This window comes from Dermacentor variabilis, chromosome 7 (genome assembly GCF_050947875.1).
Source record: "Dermacentor variabilis isolate Ectoservices chromosome 7, ASM5094787v1, whole genome shotgun sequence".
Lineage (NCBI taxonomy): Eukaryota > Metazoa > Arthropoda > Arachnida > Ixodida > Ixodidae > Dermacentor > Dermacentor variabilis.
Genome location: NC_134574.1, coordinates 26,167,773 through 26,182,340, shown reverse-complemented (window position 1 = coordinate 26,182,340; position 14,568 = coordinate 26,167,773). Strand labels below are relative to the sequence as shown.

Here is a 14,568-nt window from a genome sequence, read left to right as displayed (position 1 = left end):
CGTAATGCATTCCACCCAATTTTACACAGCAAAGCCAAACTGAAAAGCCGAAGAGCGCAACTATTGCGCCATAATAGAAGCCCGTCAGTGATGTTAGTTCTTGTGCCTCACGGGTGAGCGAGCATCAAGCAAGCGTCTTATCAAGCCGGGATCTCACTGGTTTCATGCTTGCACGACGGTAAGGCTCACGTCTTTTCAATCATTTAAACACGCGATCTTTGCTGTCTTTGAAGAATTTAAATGCATTTTGTGAAACACTGGGTATAATTCCAGACGTACAAAGGACCTTGATGTGTGTTGTCTTTTTCGAACACTTAGCTGCACAAGGGGTTATCTTCAACTACCATCAATGGGCTCCGACGACGGCGTCTGCTGGTCCAGGTTGATCAACAGTAGCATGGCCATGTGGTAGGAGTAGCCTATGCCTACCATGTCCACTGCGCGTGGCATGTTCTCGAACGCCAGATTAATTCCAGTGCCCCGCGAAGTTGCAATTCAATCTATTGGAGAGGCGAGTCTTAAGTTGGGATCAGCACGCGTCGGTGCCAATGATTACGCGTCCTGATTGAAGTCTCCTACAACGTGCATGGACCTTCCGCAGAGAGCCTAAAGCAAAGGCAGGTTCCTCACGACCGCTGCCGCGTCCATTTCAGACAGATTTCTCGCCACATATCCCGTGAAGACAAAATCAAACGCCTTCTCGTAATCAATGAAAGCTCTATATAAGCGTTGGTTATATTCCCCACATTTCTGTATCACCTCATTGATAGTGTGAATATGGTCTATTGTTGAGTAGCCCTTACGTAATTCTGCTTGGTCCTTTGCTTGGCAGAAGTCTAAGGTGTTCCTGATTCTATTTGCGATTACCTTAGTAAATACTTTGTAGACAATGGACAGTAAGCTGATCGGTCTATAATTTTTCAAGTCTTTGGCGTCCCCTTTCTTATGGATTAGGATTACGTTGGTATTGTTCCAAAACTCTGGTACGCTCGAGGTCATAAGGCATTGCGTATACAGGGTGGCCAGTTTTTCCAGAACAATCTGCCCACCATCCTTCAACAAATCTGCTGTAACGTGAACCTCCCCAGCTGCCTTCCCCCTTTGCATAGCTCCCAAAGCTTTCTTTATTTATTCCGACGTTAGTTGTGGCATGTCAAATTCCTCTAGACTATTCCCGCTTCAATGAACTTCGTGGGTGCCACTGGCACTGTATAAATCTCTACAGAACCGCTCAGTCACTTGAACTATCTTATCCATATTAGTAATGATATTGCCGGCTTTGTCTGTCAACGCATACACCTGATTCTTGCCTATTCCTAGTTTCTTCACTGCTTTTAGGCCTCCTCCGTTCCTGAGAGCATGCTCAATTCTGTTCGTATTAAAATACCTTATGTCAGCTATCTTACGCTCGTTGATTATTTTGGGAAGTTCTGCCAGCTCTATTCTAGCTGTAGGGATTAAAGGCTTTCATACATTGGCATTTCTTAATCAGATCTTTCATCTCCTGCGATAGCTTACCGGTATCCTGTCTGACGGAGTTACCACCGACTTCTGTTGCACGCTCCTTAATGATGTCCTTAAGATTATCGTTCATTGCTTCAACACTAAGGTCTTCTTCCTTAGTTAAAGCTGAATACCTGTTCTGTATAGCTTGATCCGGAATTCCTCCATTTGCCCTCTTACCGCTAACTCATTGATCGGCTTCTTATCTAAGCAGTTTCTTCCGTTCCCTCCTCAAGTCTAGGCTAATTCGACATCTTAACATCCTATGGTCACTGCAGCGCACCTTGCCGAGCACGTCCACATCTTGTATGATGCCACGGTTAACGCAGAATAAGAAGTCTATATCATTTCAAGTCTCACCATTCGGGCTCCTCCAAGTACACTTTCGTTTATCCCGCTTGCGAAAGAAGGTATTCATTGTCCGCAAATTATTCCGTTCTGCAAACGCTACTAATAATCTTCCCTGCTATTCCTATAACCTATACCACATTCCTCCCCCGACTTGTCTGCGGCCTGCTTCTTGCCTACCCTGGCACTGAAGTCGCCGATCAGGATAGTGTATTTTGTTTTGAGTTTACCCATCGCCCATTCCACGTCTTCATAGAAGTTTTCCACTTCATCATGACTGGATGTAGGGGCGTAGACCTGTACGACCTCCAATTTGTACATCTTATTAAGTTTCGGAACAAGACAAGAATTTCTGTATGTTACCAGCTATATTCTTATTAAACAGGAATCCGACTTCTAGTTCTCGTCTCTCCGCTAAGCCCCTGTAGCACAGTACGTGCCCGCTTTTCAGCATCGTATATGCTTCTTTTGCCCTCCTAATCTCACTGAGCCCTATTATATCGAATATACTGCCCTGTAATTCCTCCAATAGCACTGCTTTACTCGCCTCACTAGATAGCGTTCTAGCGTTAAACGTTGCGAGGTTCAGATTTCAATGGTGGTCCGGACCCAGACATTCTTAGCACCCTATGCTGCGTCACAGGTCTGACCGCCACCGTGGTCAATTGCTTCGAAGCTGCCGGGGACTGAGGGCTTGGGTTTGATTATTGTATTCATATTTACGAGGTTGTTGCCATGTACGGCTCCAGGGTGGCCAATCCTGCTCTGGTGAGGGAGTGCATTACCGGTTCTGGTCACCGGGATCAGGCTGCACTCCAGGCCTGCTTATGCAATTTTATCAACATGCGAATTTTTTTTAATCCGGTGAAAAATTGCGCGGCACCGGGATTCGAAGCACGGTCCTCATGTACGCGAGGCGGATGCTCTACCTTCTATGCCACCACTACGACTTTGCTTAGTAACTCGGGGGACCAATTGTAATGCATGCTCACTGACCTGGACAAGCAAAGCAGACGGGTGGGTCTAAAAATTAATCGGCAGAAAACTAAGTAATGTCTAACAGCCTCGGAAGAGAACAGCGGTTTGCGATAGGTAGCGAGGCACTGGAAGTGGTAAGAGACTGGAAGTGGCATCGACTTATGGCAGGCAGTGACCGCGGATGCGGATCATGACACTGAAATAACCAAAAGAATAAGGATCAACTGGGGTGCGTTTGGCAGGCATTCTGAGATCGTGAACAGCATGCTGCCATTATCCGTCAAGAGAAAAGTGTGTAACAGCTGTGTCTTACCAGTACTCACGTACGGGGCAGAAATCTGAAGGCTTACGAAAAGGGTTCTACTTGCATTGAGGACGACGCAACGAGCTATGGAAAGAAGAATGATAGGTGTAACGTTAGGGGGGAGGGATAAGAAGAGAGCAGATTGGGTGATGGAACAAACGCGCGTTAATGACATATTAGTTGAAATCAAGAAAAAGAAATGGACCAGGGCAAGGCATGTAGTAAGGAGGGAAAAGAACCGGTGGTCATTAAGGATTACGGGCTGGATTCCAAGAGAATGAAAGCGTAGCAGCGGGCGGCAGAAAGTTAGGTGGACAGATGAGATTAAGAAGATCGGGGTAGTTGGAAGAAGTATGGGAGAGGCCTTTGCCCTGCAGTGGGCGTAGCTAGGCTGATGATGATGATCCTGTCACGACGAACTGCACAGCGCCCACCTCTCCGTCTGCACCTAAGTAGTCGATGTGCGCACTCCCTAGCCGCTAGCTCTTCTTTTCACGTTGTCGGGGACTTAGGTGGTGAACGTTGTTTCGCTGCTACAGCTCGCATTGCCCGTTTCTCTGCGTTGCGATGGTCTCTTCGCCGGCAGTGAACTGGCGCCTCCGGTCACGCTTTACTGTCTCGCCTCGTGGTGTAGACGCGAGAGATTCAACTTTGGACGATGAATACTCCACACTACCGGCAGTGGCGCCACTCCTGTCATGCGCCATCTAGTGAATCATCAGCCAGGCAGAACCCAATCACGTGAACAGCCTCGAAGATAATAGAGTGTGTTAGTTGAGCGTGTTTACGCTCCGCTAAGCAACTAAGCGGAGCGGAAGCGCGAATGCGCATGCGCCGTCCGTTTAGCCGTAAGCGGACTTGCGGACAAAGGAACACGGTCCGCTGAGAAGCTGCCTAAGCGGAGCGTGCTGCGCAGCGCTTTGGCTAGCGTTGGCGTCAGAAAGGATTGGATTGGATGCAGAAAGCAAGCGCACTGGCTACCACGTGGCGTTCCCCAAAACGGCGTTTTATATTCCATTAGGTAAAATGGACCAGTGACGCATTACTATCGCGCGTCTATGTACTTCCTGGAGAAATATGTTATATATACACATATATAGGTTTCGCTGTATAAAACTCATCAATAGTTGTTTTTATTTTCTTTCATTACCCTGAATTTGGCCAGAAGGCGCTGCAAATACGAAAGGTCTGAAAAGTGCGAAAGTACTTTTTAAAAGTACGCTAGTACGCTGAAAAGTACGAAAGGAAAAATACGAAAGGCAATAGGTATATGGAAACAGGAAAAAACAATAACAGCAAAGGGGAAGAGAAACGCAGCCATAATGAAGCACAGAGCGCTATGGGGATACAATAGGTACGAGGTCCTCCGAGGTATGTGGAAAGGTGTAATGGTTTCAGGACTTACTTTTGGAGATGGGGTTGTTTGCTTTAAATCAAGCGTACAATCAGGACTCGACGGGAACCAATGGTCAGTGGGTCGCCTCGCATTGGGCGCTCACGGAAAGACTACAAATGAAGCTGTGCAGGGTGACATGGACTGGACTAGTTTTGAAGTGAGGGAAGTTCGCAGTAAAATTGAGTATGAAGACCGGCTGAGTAATATGGAAGAAAGTAAATGGTCTGGGGGAGTGTTCAGGTATCTGTACAGGAAAAACATTAATTCACAGCGGAGGAAAAGAACTAGGAAGCTTACCAGCAAGTATGCGGCCTGTAGGGTGGGCAACACAGCAACAAAGAACGTCAAGCGGAAAGTCAGAGAGGCTGAAATAATCTCATGGGTGGCGGCAGTGGAAAAGAAACCTGCCATGAGTAACTACTTAAGAGGAAAAAATGAAACCAGTAAAGGAACCATTTATGATAACTCAAAGGTAAGCTCATTACTTGTCGAAGCGAGATCGGGATGCCTTAGAACACGCACCTATGAAGGGAGATATAAGAAGGAAGAACAAGCATGTGCTTGCTGCGGTAAAGCTAGGGAAACAACGGAGCATGTTGTATTAGAATGTGAAGACGTCTACCCAGCGGTCGATTTTGGCACCACTGGCCTCCTTGAAGCTCTTGGGTTCAGCGGGAGCAGTGGTAAAGCAAACACGTCCGCTATAGGCATTAGTAAGAGGCGATTGGAGGATTGGTGGAAGAAAAGTAGGGAAACGACAAAAGACGGAGACGTACAAAAGCACAGTTTGCAATAGGGGATCATAAAATTTGGGCGTGGTAGTTCATAGTGTTTTTCTTTCTTTTTTCATTGTTTAACCTAGGTAGGACATTAGGCAGTATAATAGCTAGAGCTTGGTGGCGCAGCCCACCACCCCGTTCCAAAGGGGACGCTCATAACATCGATCCATCCATCCATCCGTCCGTCCGCTCCGCTAAGCTGAACCTATAACTAAAACGTGAAATTCGCCCGTCGCACCACTGTGGCTTTGCGGGGCAACGCGGAGCGGAGCATATCGCAATGACGCTCAACTAAAACACTCTATTCATCACTGTCGCCTGTTGCAGCGGCAACGCAATGCAACCGTGGTGCAGTGATTAGCACACCACGGTTTGCGCACCACGGTGTCGGTGGGGCAGAGGAGCGAATACTCACCGCGGCCTATTTTTCGAAGCGAATCTTTCTTTGCCTCTTCCTTCGACTTTCCCACTGCTGCTGCTGTCGCGCACACCGCGTAGGAAGGTGGTGCAGAGGCGCGAGTAAGAGAGGAAAGGCGACACTAGAGACTCGTTTTCACCCCACCGCGTCAAATGTGCACAATGACCCCTGGAGCTCCCTGGCCGTCGCCACATAGCAGCTTGACAGCTGTAATTATCCGTGACTCCCCTCAGAAGCATTGCAGAAACTGCTGCGCTTCCCCTTCTACAAATGTGTGAGGCCAGAAGGAGCGCAGATAGAACTATAGATAGGAGAAGGAGAGGGAGGAGAAGAGGCAGTTCCCGTACAAGAGATGGAGGAGGTGACGTGAGAAGGCAAGGAAACCCCACTACTATACGACAGCGGTTGCGGGGAAACTGGATAAGCTTAGGTTCAAGGTACAGTACAGTACGTTTCTGAAAAATAAACGCCATGCAAATATGTCAAGCCGGCAACTCACTCAGGGCGTGCAGAATCAGAGCCGCAATAATTAAAGCGCACCGCAGGGTCCAGGAGACACTGCGCAAGCGGTCGACCGTCAAATCAACACTTCGTTGCAGGCCGCATCAGCTTAGCGGCTATGGCATTGCTAGAGCTGGTGTATTTGATCCCAATCACGGCAGCCGCATTTCAACGGTGCCAAAATAGAAAACGCACGTGCTCTTAGATTTGGGACATGTTAATGAACAGTCACGGTGTCAAAATTATCCGGCATCCGCCACTGTGGCTTCCCTCATAATCCGAGTGTGGTACACGTACAGCCCCATAATTCAATTCAAGTTTTATACTTCTGCCACAATGCTGTGTGCCATGTGAAGAAATGACAAAGCTCAACCCTCTCAGAGCTTATAGAATATGGCGTACAACAACGCCTCAAGCAAACACCTCTCCCTGTGTCTTCTGTCTACTACGCAGACAAAAAGCAGAGTGCACGCAAGGAAACGTTTAATAAATCACCCCTCTCGTGCTAGCCTAAACGCTGAAGAAATTAAGCTTTAGCCGTCAATATCACCGCTACTTATCGTCAGTCAAAGCATCCAGCACAGAAAGCTTCGCTTACATCGATTCCCAAAGTACGTGGCATCTGCATTTTTTTTTTTTTAGTGAGATGGTGTAATTCGGGGGGGGGGGGGGGAGGTGCCTTTCTTCTGCCACAGCTTTCTAGTGACAGCGGGGTCGCACAATGAGCTAATTAATGCTCTCGCAATAAAACAAAATCATCAATAAATATGTGAATCTGGGGAAGCGAATCGTAATTAAGTATTAGCAGTGTTTTTGGCACTTCTGGAAAAACTTCGAGTTTGACGAATCATTTGACACAACACCGAAGTATTCAAAAGACTATGCCTTTACACGAACCAGCGGGGCGTGGGAGCGTTCCTTCGTCGAAATATTCGTGTGGAATCTACGCGTCACTGATGATATCGAAAACCGCCTGAAACTTATGAAGCCTCGTAGGTGTTCCTCCTAAGTTGACGTATATATTTCACGTCAGTTTACGGTCAGTTTACAGTTTGCGGTTATTTCACGATGTTTAATTTTTATCCCATCCAGGGCCATTCTTAACTCTGAACTATGTAAGTTCGATTCGAAGCATGCGCCGATCAGATTGAGTACAAGTTTCCTAAATCTAAAAGACGGTGGGATTGTACTTCTGAGAAGGACAAATTGCTAGACGGTATGCAGATAAAATGGATAAGTACGAGCGTTCCATCATTGTGTGCATTATGACTAGTACTCATCATGTACTATAGATGTGTTTCTAATTTCAACAGTTCCTCTATCCAACATCACACTTAGTCATGCAGGTTTAAAACATGTGATACGCAATTGTTGGTCAAATCCCTCTACCTTACGGTACTTCTTGAAATAGACTATTAATGGTTTTTTGGATCTTTTCATGAAAATATCCATTGCGCATGATCTTTAATAAAGCGACGCATTCATTGCGCTTGATTTTTTATGAAAATCTGATACATCGCTTTCATCCTCGTGACATATGCACAATGTTCGTTCGCCTTGCTTGGTGTTTACATCTTAGCATAGCTTTTGAACGGTGAACTGCACAGACGTCAACACTAACAAAGAAAGACTTGCACCAACCACGTAAAACTTTTCAAAAGACAAGACGTTTCGGCTTCAAAGTGCCTTGTTCAAAGAAACGTCTTGTCTTTTAATGCGTTTACTTGGTCGGTGCACGTCTTTCTTTGTCACGTCTCATCCCGACCAGACGAGTTTCCGTCGAACACCCGATGACAGACTTAAAAACTGTACGAGTTTAACGTTGTTATCTGTCAGCTGCAAAAACAAATATGGCGGGAAATTAAAGGGTAAGAGATGAAAATTTGTTCTAGTGAATTTATTTAACTGCTTCGTTACAGTTTTGATGCCCATACATTCCAACATATAAGTTCTGTGTTAAACTTCTTAAATATAGATCAAATTCGGGGCATATGCAATTCAACCAGTGTGGACTGTGGCGGCACGACGCGGAAAAATTGCGTGCACCGGCACAAACTGCATTTGCAATGTCAGTGCTCCTTAATTTTTATTCTACAGCACAACCAATATTTGTTTTAAAATTTTACAGGTTGTGCAGGGAACGAAAAACGTGTGAGGTGTCCCCAAAGTGGTTACATTCCTGGAAAACAGTGTGCAGGAGTGTCGTCATGGAAGTGCACACCCGGAAGGAACAGGTGCGGGTGTAAAGATGACAAATACTTGAACATCAATGGCCAGTGTGTAGACCGGAAGGAGTGCGGTAAGTGCAAGCACAATGCCGAGAACACACTGCTTAGCAAAAGAAGGAACTTTCTGGACCATGCTATGAAAGTGTATCAAAAAGAACTTCTTTATACAAAGAAATGTGTCGACAACAGTGCTGACGAGCCCGAGCTCAACTGTGGTGTTTTGTTCGCGTTTCTTTTTCACTATAGGCGAAGATTATCAAATATACTGGTTGGAATGAAAACGCTACGCAAATACTTTTGCTACCGGGGGTCACTACAACAGAATGCCTTTACATCAAACGCCTCTATAGCGAAATTAGCTGTATAACGAGGCATTGATTAGGTCCCGACCTGATTTCTAACTTTCGCATGTGTTATGCGTGCTTCTACGACAAAGACTATAACAAGTTTGCCGGAACAACGAAGCAGTTTTGGCGTCCCCGGAGGTTGATTTGTTGCTGTACGATCAATGCCACATAGGGGGACCGTCATTCCCCTCCGCAGACGTCCCCCGACGTGCACTCTGCGCTAGAGCTAACGCTAGCGACGCAATTAACGAGGGTGTCAGAAGTAGTCCTGCTGCACCGCGCCAGCAATCGCTCAACTGTTGCGCTGCTTGTTCAATGGTTGAGTTGGCTGGAGAATACGCTGTAGCTAATGAGGACGTCAGGATTTAATCGTAACTGACGATAGACCACATCTTCAAAGCCATCTAGGGCGCGATCGATCAGAATGTGAACAATTGCAAAAGTATGTGAAGATCCCGTAGACCAACAAAAAAATTTTACGGCGAGGGAGATGATGGCAGCATTCGACGATCGGCAGTTTTATTTTGCGCAGTTCCTACATCTCGCCGCGGGGCATGCCGTCAAGCTCGGTGCAATAACTTTAGCTGCAGTCACCATTTATGTCGGAAAAAGCGTGCACGAAAATCAGCCAATTGTTTCTCTCGAACTTATGTTCAATAAACGTTCCTTAGCAACTTGCGATTCGCTGATGATATTGCCTTGCTTAGTAACTCAGGGGACCAATTGGAATGCATGCTCACTGACTTGGAGAGGCAAAGAAGAAGGGTGGGTCTAAAATTAAGCTGCAGAAAACTAAAGTAATGTTTCACAGTCTCGGAAGAGAACAGCGGTTTACGATAGGTAGCGAGGCACTGGAAGTGGTAAGGGAATACATCTACTTAGGGCAAGTAATGACCGCGGATCCGGATCATGAGACTGAAATAATCAGTAGAATAAGAATGGGCTGGGGTGCGTTTGGCAAGCATTCTCAGATCATGAACAGCAGGTTGCCATTATCCCTCAAGAGAAAAAGTGTATAACAGCTGTGTCTTACCAGTACTCACGTACGGGGCAGAAATCTCGAGGCTTACGAAAAGGGGTCTACTTAACTTGAGGACGACGCAACGAGCTATGGAAAGAAGAATGATGGGTGTAACGTTAAGGGACAAGAAAAGATCAGACTAAGTGAGGGAACAAACGCGAGCTAATGACATCTCAGTTGCAATTAAGAAAAAGAAATGCGCATGGGCAGGACATGTAATGAAAAGGGAATATAACCGATTGTCATTAAGGGTTACGGTCTGGATTCAAGCAGGGGGCGGCAGAAAGGTAGGTGGGCGGATGAGATTAAGACGTTTGCAAGGACAACATCGCACACAATTAGCACATGACCGGGGTAGTTGGAGAAGTATGTGAGAGGCCTTGGCCCTGCAGTGGGCGTAACCAGGCTATATGATGATGATGATGATGATGATGATGATGATGATGATGATGATGATGATGAAAAGTTCTATTTTGTTGAAAGTGATTAGCCTGCTCTCTTGTGTGTGGGGCGGTGCTCGACCTTTACTACAAGTGACCTGTATAAATAAATGTTTAGGATGTCCTGAGCACACTTTTCTAAAGGCGTTTGACTCTGCAAAGCTTACAAAGTTGCATAGTACTGACTTGACCTAAAGAAGAAGCACCTGGATAATTAAAACCTTTGTATATTCAGGGGAAGGGTCGCATAGCACAGTTCGAGCCCCTACAATATATTGTTGCACGGGCAAAGGAACACGCGCGCTTCTAGCTTCTTTATTATTTTTTTACACCTGCGTCAGCAATAAAACACTTGGGGCAGGAATGTAACGTTGCTGCGCTATGTTCTCGGAAAGGTATATTCTGTACACTGCAGGACGAAACTCCCTGACAAATCTGTAGGTGCTAGCACGAACTATACTGGAACTCTAAGTGTCATCGCATTAGGGAATCGACTACGGGTCTTTGAGGACTTTTTTTGCATGCGATACTAAAACCTAATATATAACCTATATAGACCTCCCGCAGTTTTTTTTTATTTATGACTATTGTACTACAAGGGTCCAGTCTCTGACTATATGGTTAGGAAGCATTCGGGACGTAGGTAGCGGATACACGTAGACAACGTGAAGATGCGAAAATCAATCATGAACCAAACGCAGCAGCATTCCAAGCACAAAAATAAATTTCTTATCTATGTAGACGGCAATTTTATACGCTGTGGAAGCTGCAAGGACAAGTGTGAACTTCAGTAAGTGTAATTTATCGCGAGAGCAGTGAATCGTTTTTAATTGTCATGTGCGTGTCAATCGATGTACTTTGGGGAAGAAAAGAGCAGTTGGTTGAACAAAAGAGCTGAGCATATTCTTGTGCGAAAAGCACGCATCTCACACCTTTTTCGGCAGCAGTAATACGTTTTGTGGGCACAACAGGAAACAAAAGCAAACCCTAATGAGGCTAAACTATCAAAATGACAGTCAAGATAAAAACAGCAGGGCACGTATATACAACGCCTCGCTCATTGTGGTAGGCATTGCCGTAACATATATATATATATATATATATATATATATATATATATATATATATATATATATATATATATATATATATTAAGAAATTGGATTAAGCCCTGCTTTCAAGAAACTGCAAAGCTTGCAAAACAGATTTAGCTGCCACACAGCGGCCACAGGTGCTAAAAAACTATTCCCAAGCAAGAACAGAGCCAAAAGTAGAGCGATAACGTGACGAATGCAAACCTGCATTTTATGGCCAGTTCGTGAAGCTTCTTGAAGTTTTACACGGACGTGACTACGCCAAATCTCTAGATACCATCAAATGTGAATAACCTAATCAAATGAAAACGCGCTAACGTACTAACTTCGGCTGGTTCCTACATGTCCGAAGAAAACGAGTAACAGCGCTGGACGACTGTGCGTGACTCCGACTGTCTCAGTCACGTCCCCTTGTTCAGCGCTGTTACTCGTTTTCTTCAAAAAATTCAGACAACCGAAGAAACCTTTTTTTCCGCTCCGGAAGCTTCCTTGATTGTTATCGCGTTTTTCCCACTCGAAGAAATAAAACGGCAATTTCCATATATGTGGTGAAAGGAAAGACACTCAAGAAATAAGCGCATCATGAAAACAAGCATATGTTTAATATTTTGTCTGTTTGTTTGTTTTTGGTTGGTTGGTTGGTTTTAGCGTTAGTTGTACTAGTGTTTTTTGTCGTTTTTGCTGTCGGCTTTCTGCAACTGTTTGCAGTGCACGACTTCCGCCACACACGGGCAAAGTAGTGTCGCTGTATGCACAGGGATACTAGAGCAAAATAAACACCAACGCCACCTGTTATCGCGATTGGTGTTTTCCGCATAATGCTTTATATTTTCTTGTTTTCACTGAAACCTTTTTGAACTTTATTGTCGCTTTGATGACACACGGAAAATTTTTAAGTGAGGCTCCCTGTGAGCAGGGTAACATATATTTAAGCTAATACGTAAGCCTCCCGGACTATCATGGCTCAACAACCAGCGCGGACGTACCAAACACAGAACTGGCCAAAAATCTCAATTAAAGGTTGCATTAGGCTGTCGCTTCATCTGTACTTAAAGATTTCTCTATATATCTGGCACATGATTTCGTTCCTCGAAACTACACTTTACCTGAATTGGCAAGCTTAAATTGAAGTTTTTAGTTCATATATGTCTCGAAACATTATATCTTACATAAATGAAGGTAGACGCATAGATGGAGGGAGTCAACATGTTTCAAACGAGTGATAAAACCACCCCCTACCTGTTTGCATCTAGGTGCTAACCCTTACAAGAATGTCTTCTCGAAGCGCCCAACGTGGAGTCAAAAGCAATACAAAAATGCCTCGAAGGTGAGAGCTATACTACACTTGGTATAATCTGTTAAGAATTCTTTTAGTCACCTGGGTTGCGAAGCTGCCTAATGTAGGAATAAAATTGTACGTAAGCATGGAGCCGCGTTTAATACAGATTGTGTGACGGCGACTCATGAAACATATTGTCTGTGGTCCCTCCTTCACAGCTGTCAGAATTGTCTGCTCACAACTTCACACCACTAGGTAAAAATTTGGGAACCACATTGTCTCCCTACATGCCTAAAGTTGATTACGGAGATTCACTGGAGATGCAAGAGCGGAACACTTTAAAATTTCCTTCACATTGTAGGCACCACGTACAATTTGTGGCTGGTTTAAGGGATGCCTTGGCCCCGCGTTTCCAGAGGAAGTCTACCTTCCCCCGAGAATAGTTTACGAAATGGAACAGACACATGATGGTGATAAAGGCACCGTGTACCAACGGCGGGTAGATTTTAGAGCAATGAAAATAGCAGGCCACAGAGGGGAGGCAGCTTGGAGGAGTGTCATGTGGTTGTGGCATGTGTTTGCGGCTAACATAAATCAGGCACCTAGTTGCGCCTGCTCTTGTTAAGGGCGGATATTTGCGACCACTGTGATAAGCAAATATATTGGTGTGGGCATGACCGTGTTCTTGCATCCATTGTGCAATATTGTTAACAGGGTAATATTTGTATTAATGTGAATCCGCAAACAAATCCACAGTCGTTTTGTTCCTTGTTTGATTGACCTACCAGCAGTGAGGTTGTCAGTATAGATGGGAACGTTTTTGACGTGGAAGTTGCGAAAACTTCGATCGCATCACTGTAAGGTTTTTACAAGAGTAATAATGTTTTCTTCTTCCCTGCAATAGTCGAGCGTAAAGCACGTTCATCTACGCGTTTTAGTCAAAAACATGTTACTAAGACTGAAAGCATCGTTTTGGCTGCACATATTTCACACATATATTCGTGTGCACACGAATTTTTCTTGAACTGCGAAGCTTTTCTTTCAAGAAACCCGTATGGGTTTCCTTTGTAGCACTTAGCTACATTGGGGTGGATGTCTCGTTTACCCTTTATTCATATAAGAAACATTACAAACTTGATTGATTTGCTAGACAAAGAATTTCCATGTGCCCTTTGTATTTGTTATTTCGTAAAAAACTATCACTTATTGTTTCACCACCCTTTAAAGTTACTAATTTTTCATGCAACGACGAATATTATTGAGCAATCATTTCGACCGCGGAGCCGAACAACACATCCAAGGTGTCTTAACACGGAAGGTGGCTCAAGCGTGAGCAGCTATAGCCACAAGAGCAGCTTGAAATCATGATGAGCAGTAGACCAAGGAATGTCACTGTAAGTCAACGTTTGGTGAAGGGGATTTGTTCTCATCAGGTAAGCTTGAGTCAAAGCAAGATAATCTTGAGTAGCTCTTGTTTACCAGGAGGGTGCCAAATAATAAGCGGTCCAAGAAAAGTGATAACACAAGAGAACTGCAAAACATGAGAGTGGGCTATTGATCAGTGGATCCAGACCTGCCACCACGAAAGAACCGCAAATAGCAACGTTACGCGCCTGAACCTCACGTCAAAATAATGCGATGCGATAACCAATGACTCCCAGTTCGATAAAACAAAAATTCTGGTTCTGTTTCTTACAGCTATTCCGGTATCGAGAGCGTCTCGCTCTAACATACGTTTCGAAAAAATTGCGGGGAAATACGGATTGGTTCTGCATTGAGTCCGGCTTTTTGTCAAGTAAAGAAGGAATATTTCAGAGAACCATCGAGTCTAGGACAGTGTATCGGTGAGTGCCGTGTTTGTCACTGCGTGATGTAAATACACTAGGTCAGCTGTTTTTACTACAGCAGGTGTTTGAGCGTCATATCTCTCCT

The 14,568-nt window shown here is 44.9% G+C and overlaps 1 protein-coding gene across 2 annotated transcripts in view; it reads left to right on the top strand.

The window, feature by feature from the left end:
- The window catches only part of LOC142588987 (uncharacterized), a 185,643-nt gene that overhangs the window by 46,203 nt on the left and 124,872 nt on the right, over positions 1–14,568 (top strand). For both annotated transcript variants that reach the window (XM_075700781.1, XM_075700780.1), the window contains exons 3-5: positions 8,356–8,526; positions 12,611–12,684; positions 14,335–14,480. In XM_075700781.1, the coding sequence (XP_075556896.1) occupies positions 8,356–8,526; positions 12,611–12,684; positions 14,335–14,480 (391 nt within the window). The remainder of the gene's footprint in view (positions 1–8,355; positions 8,527–12,610; positions 12,685–14,334; positions 14,481–14,568) is intronic.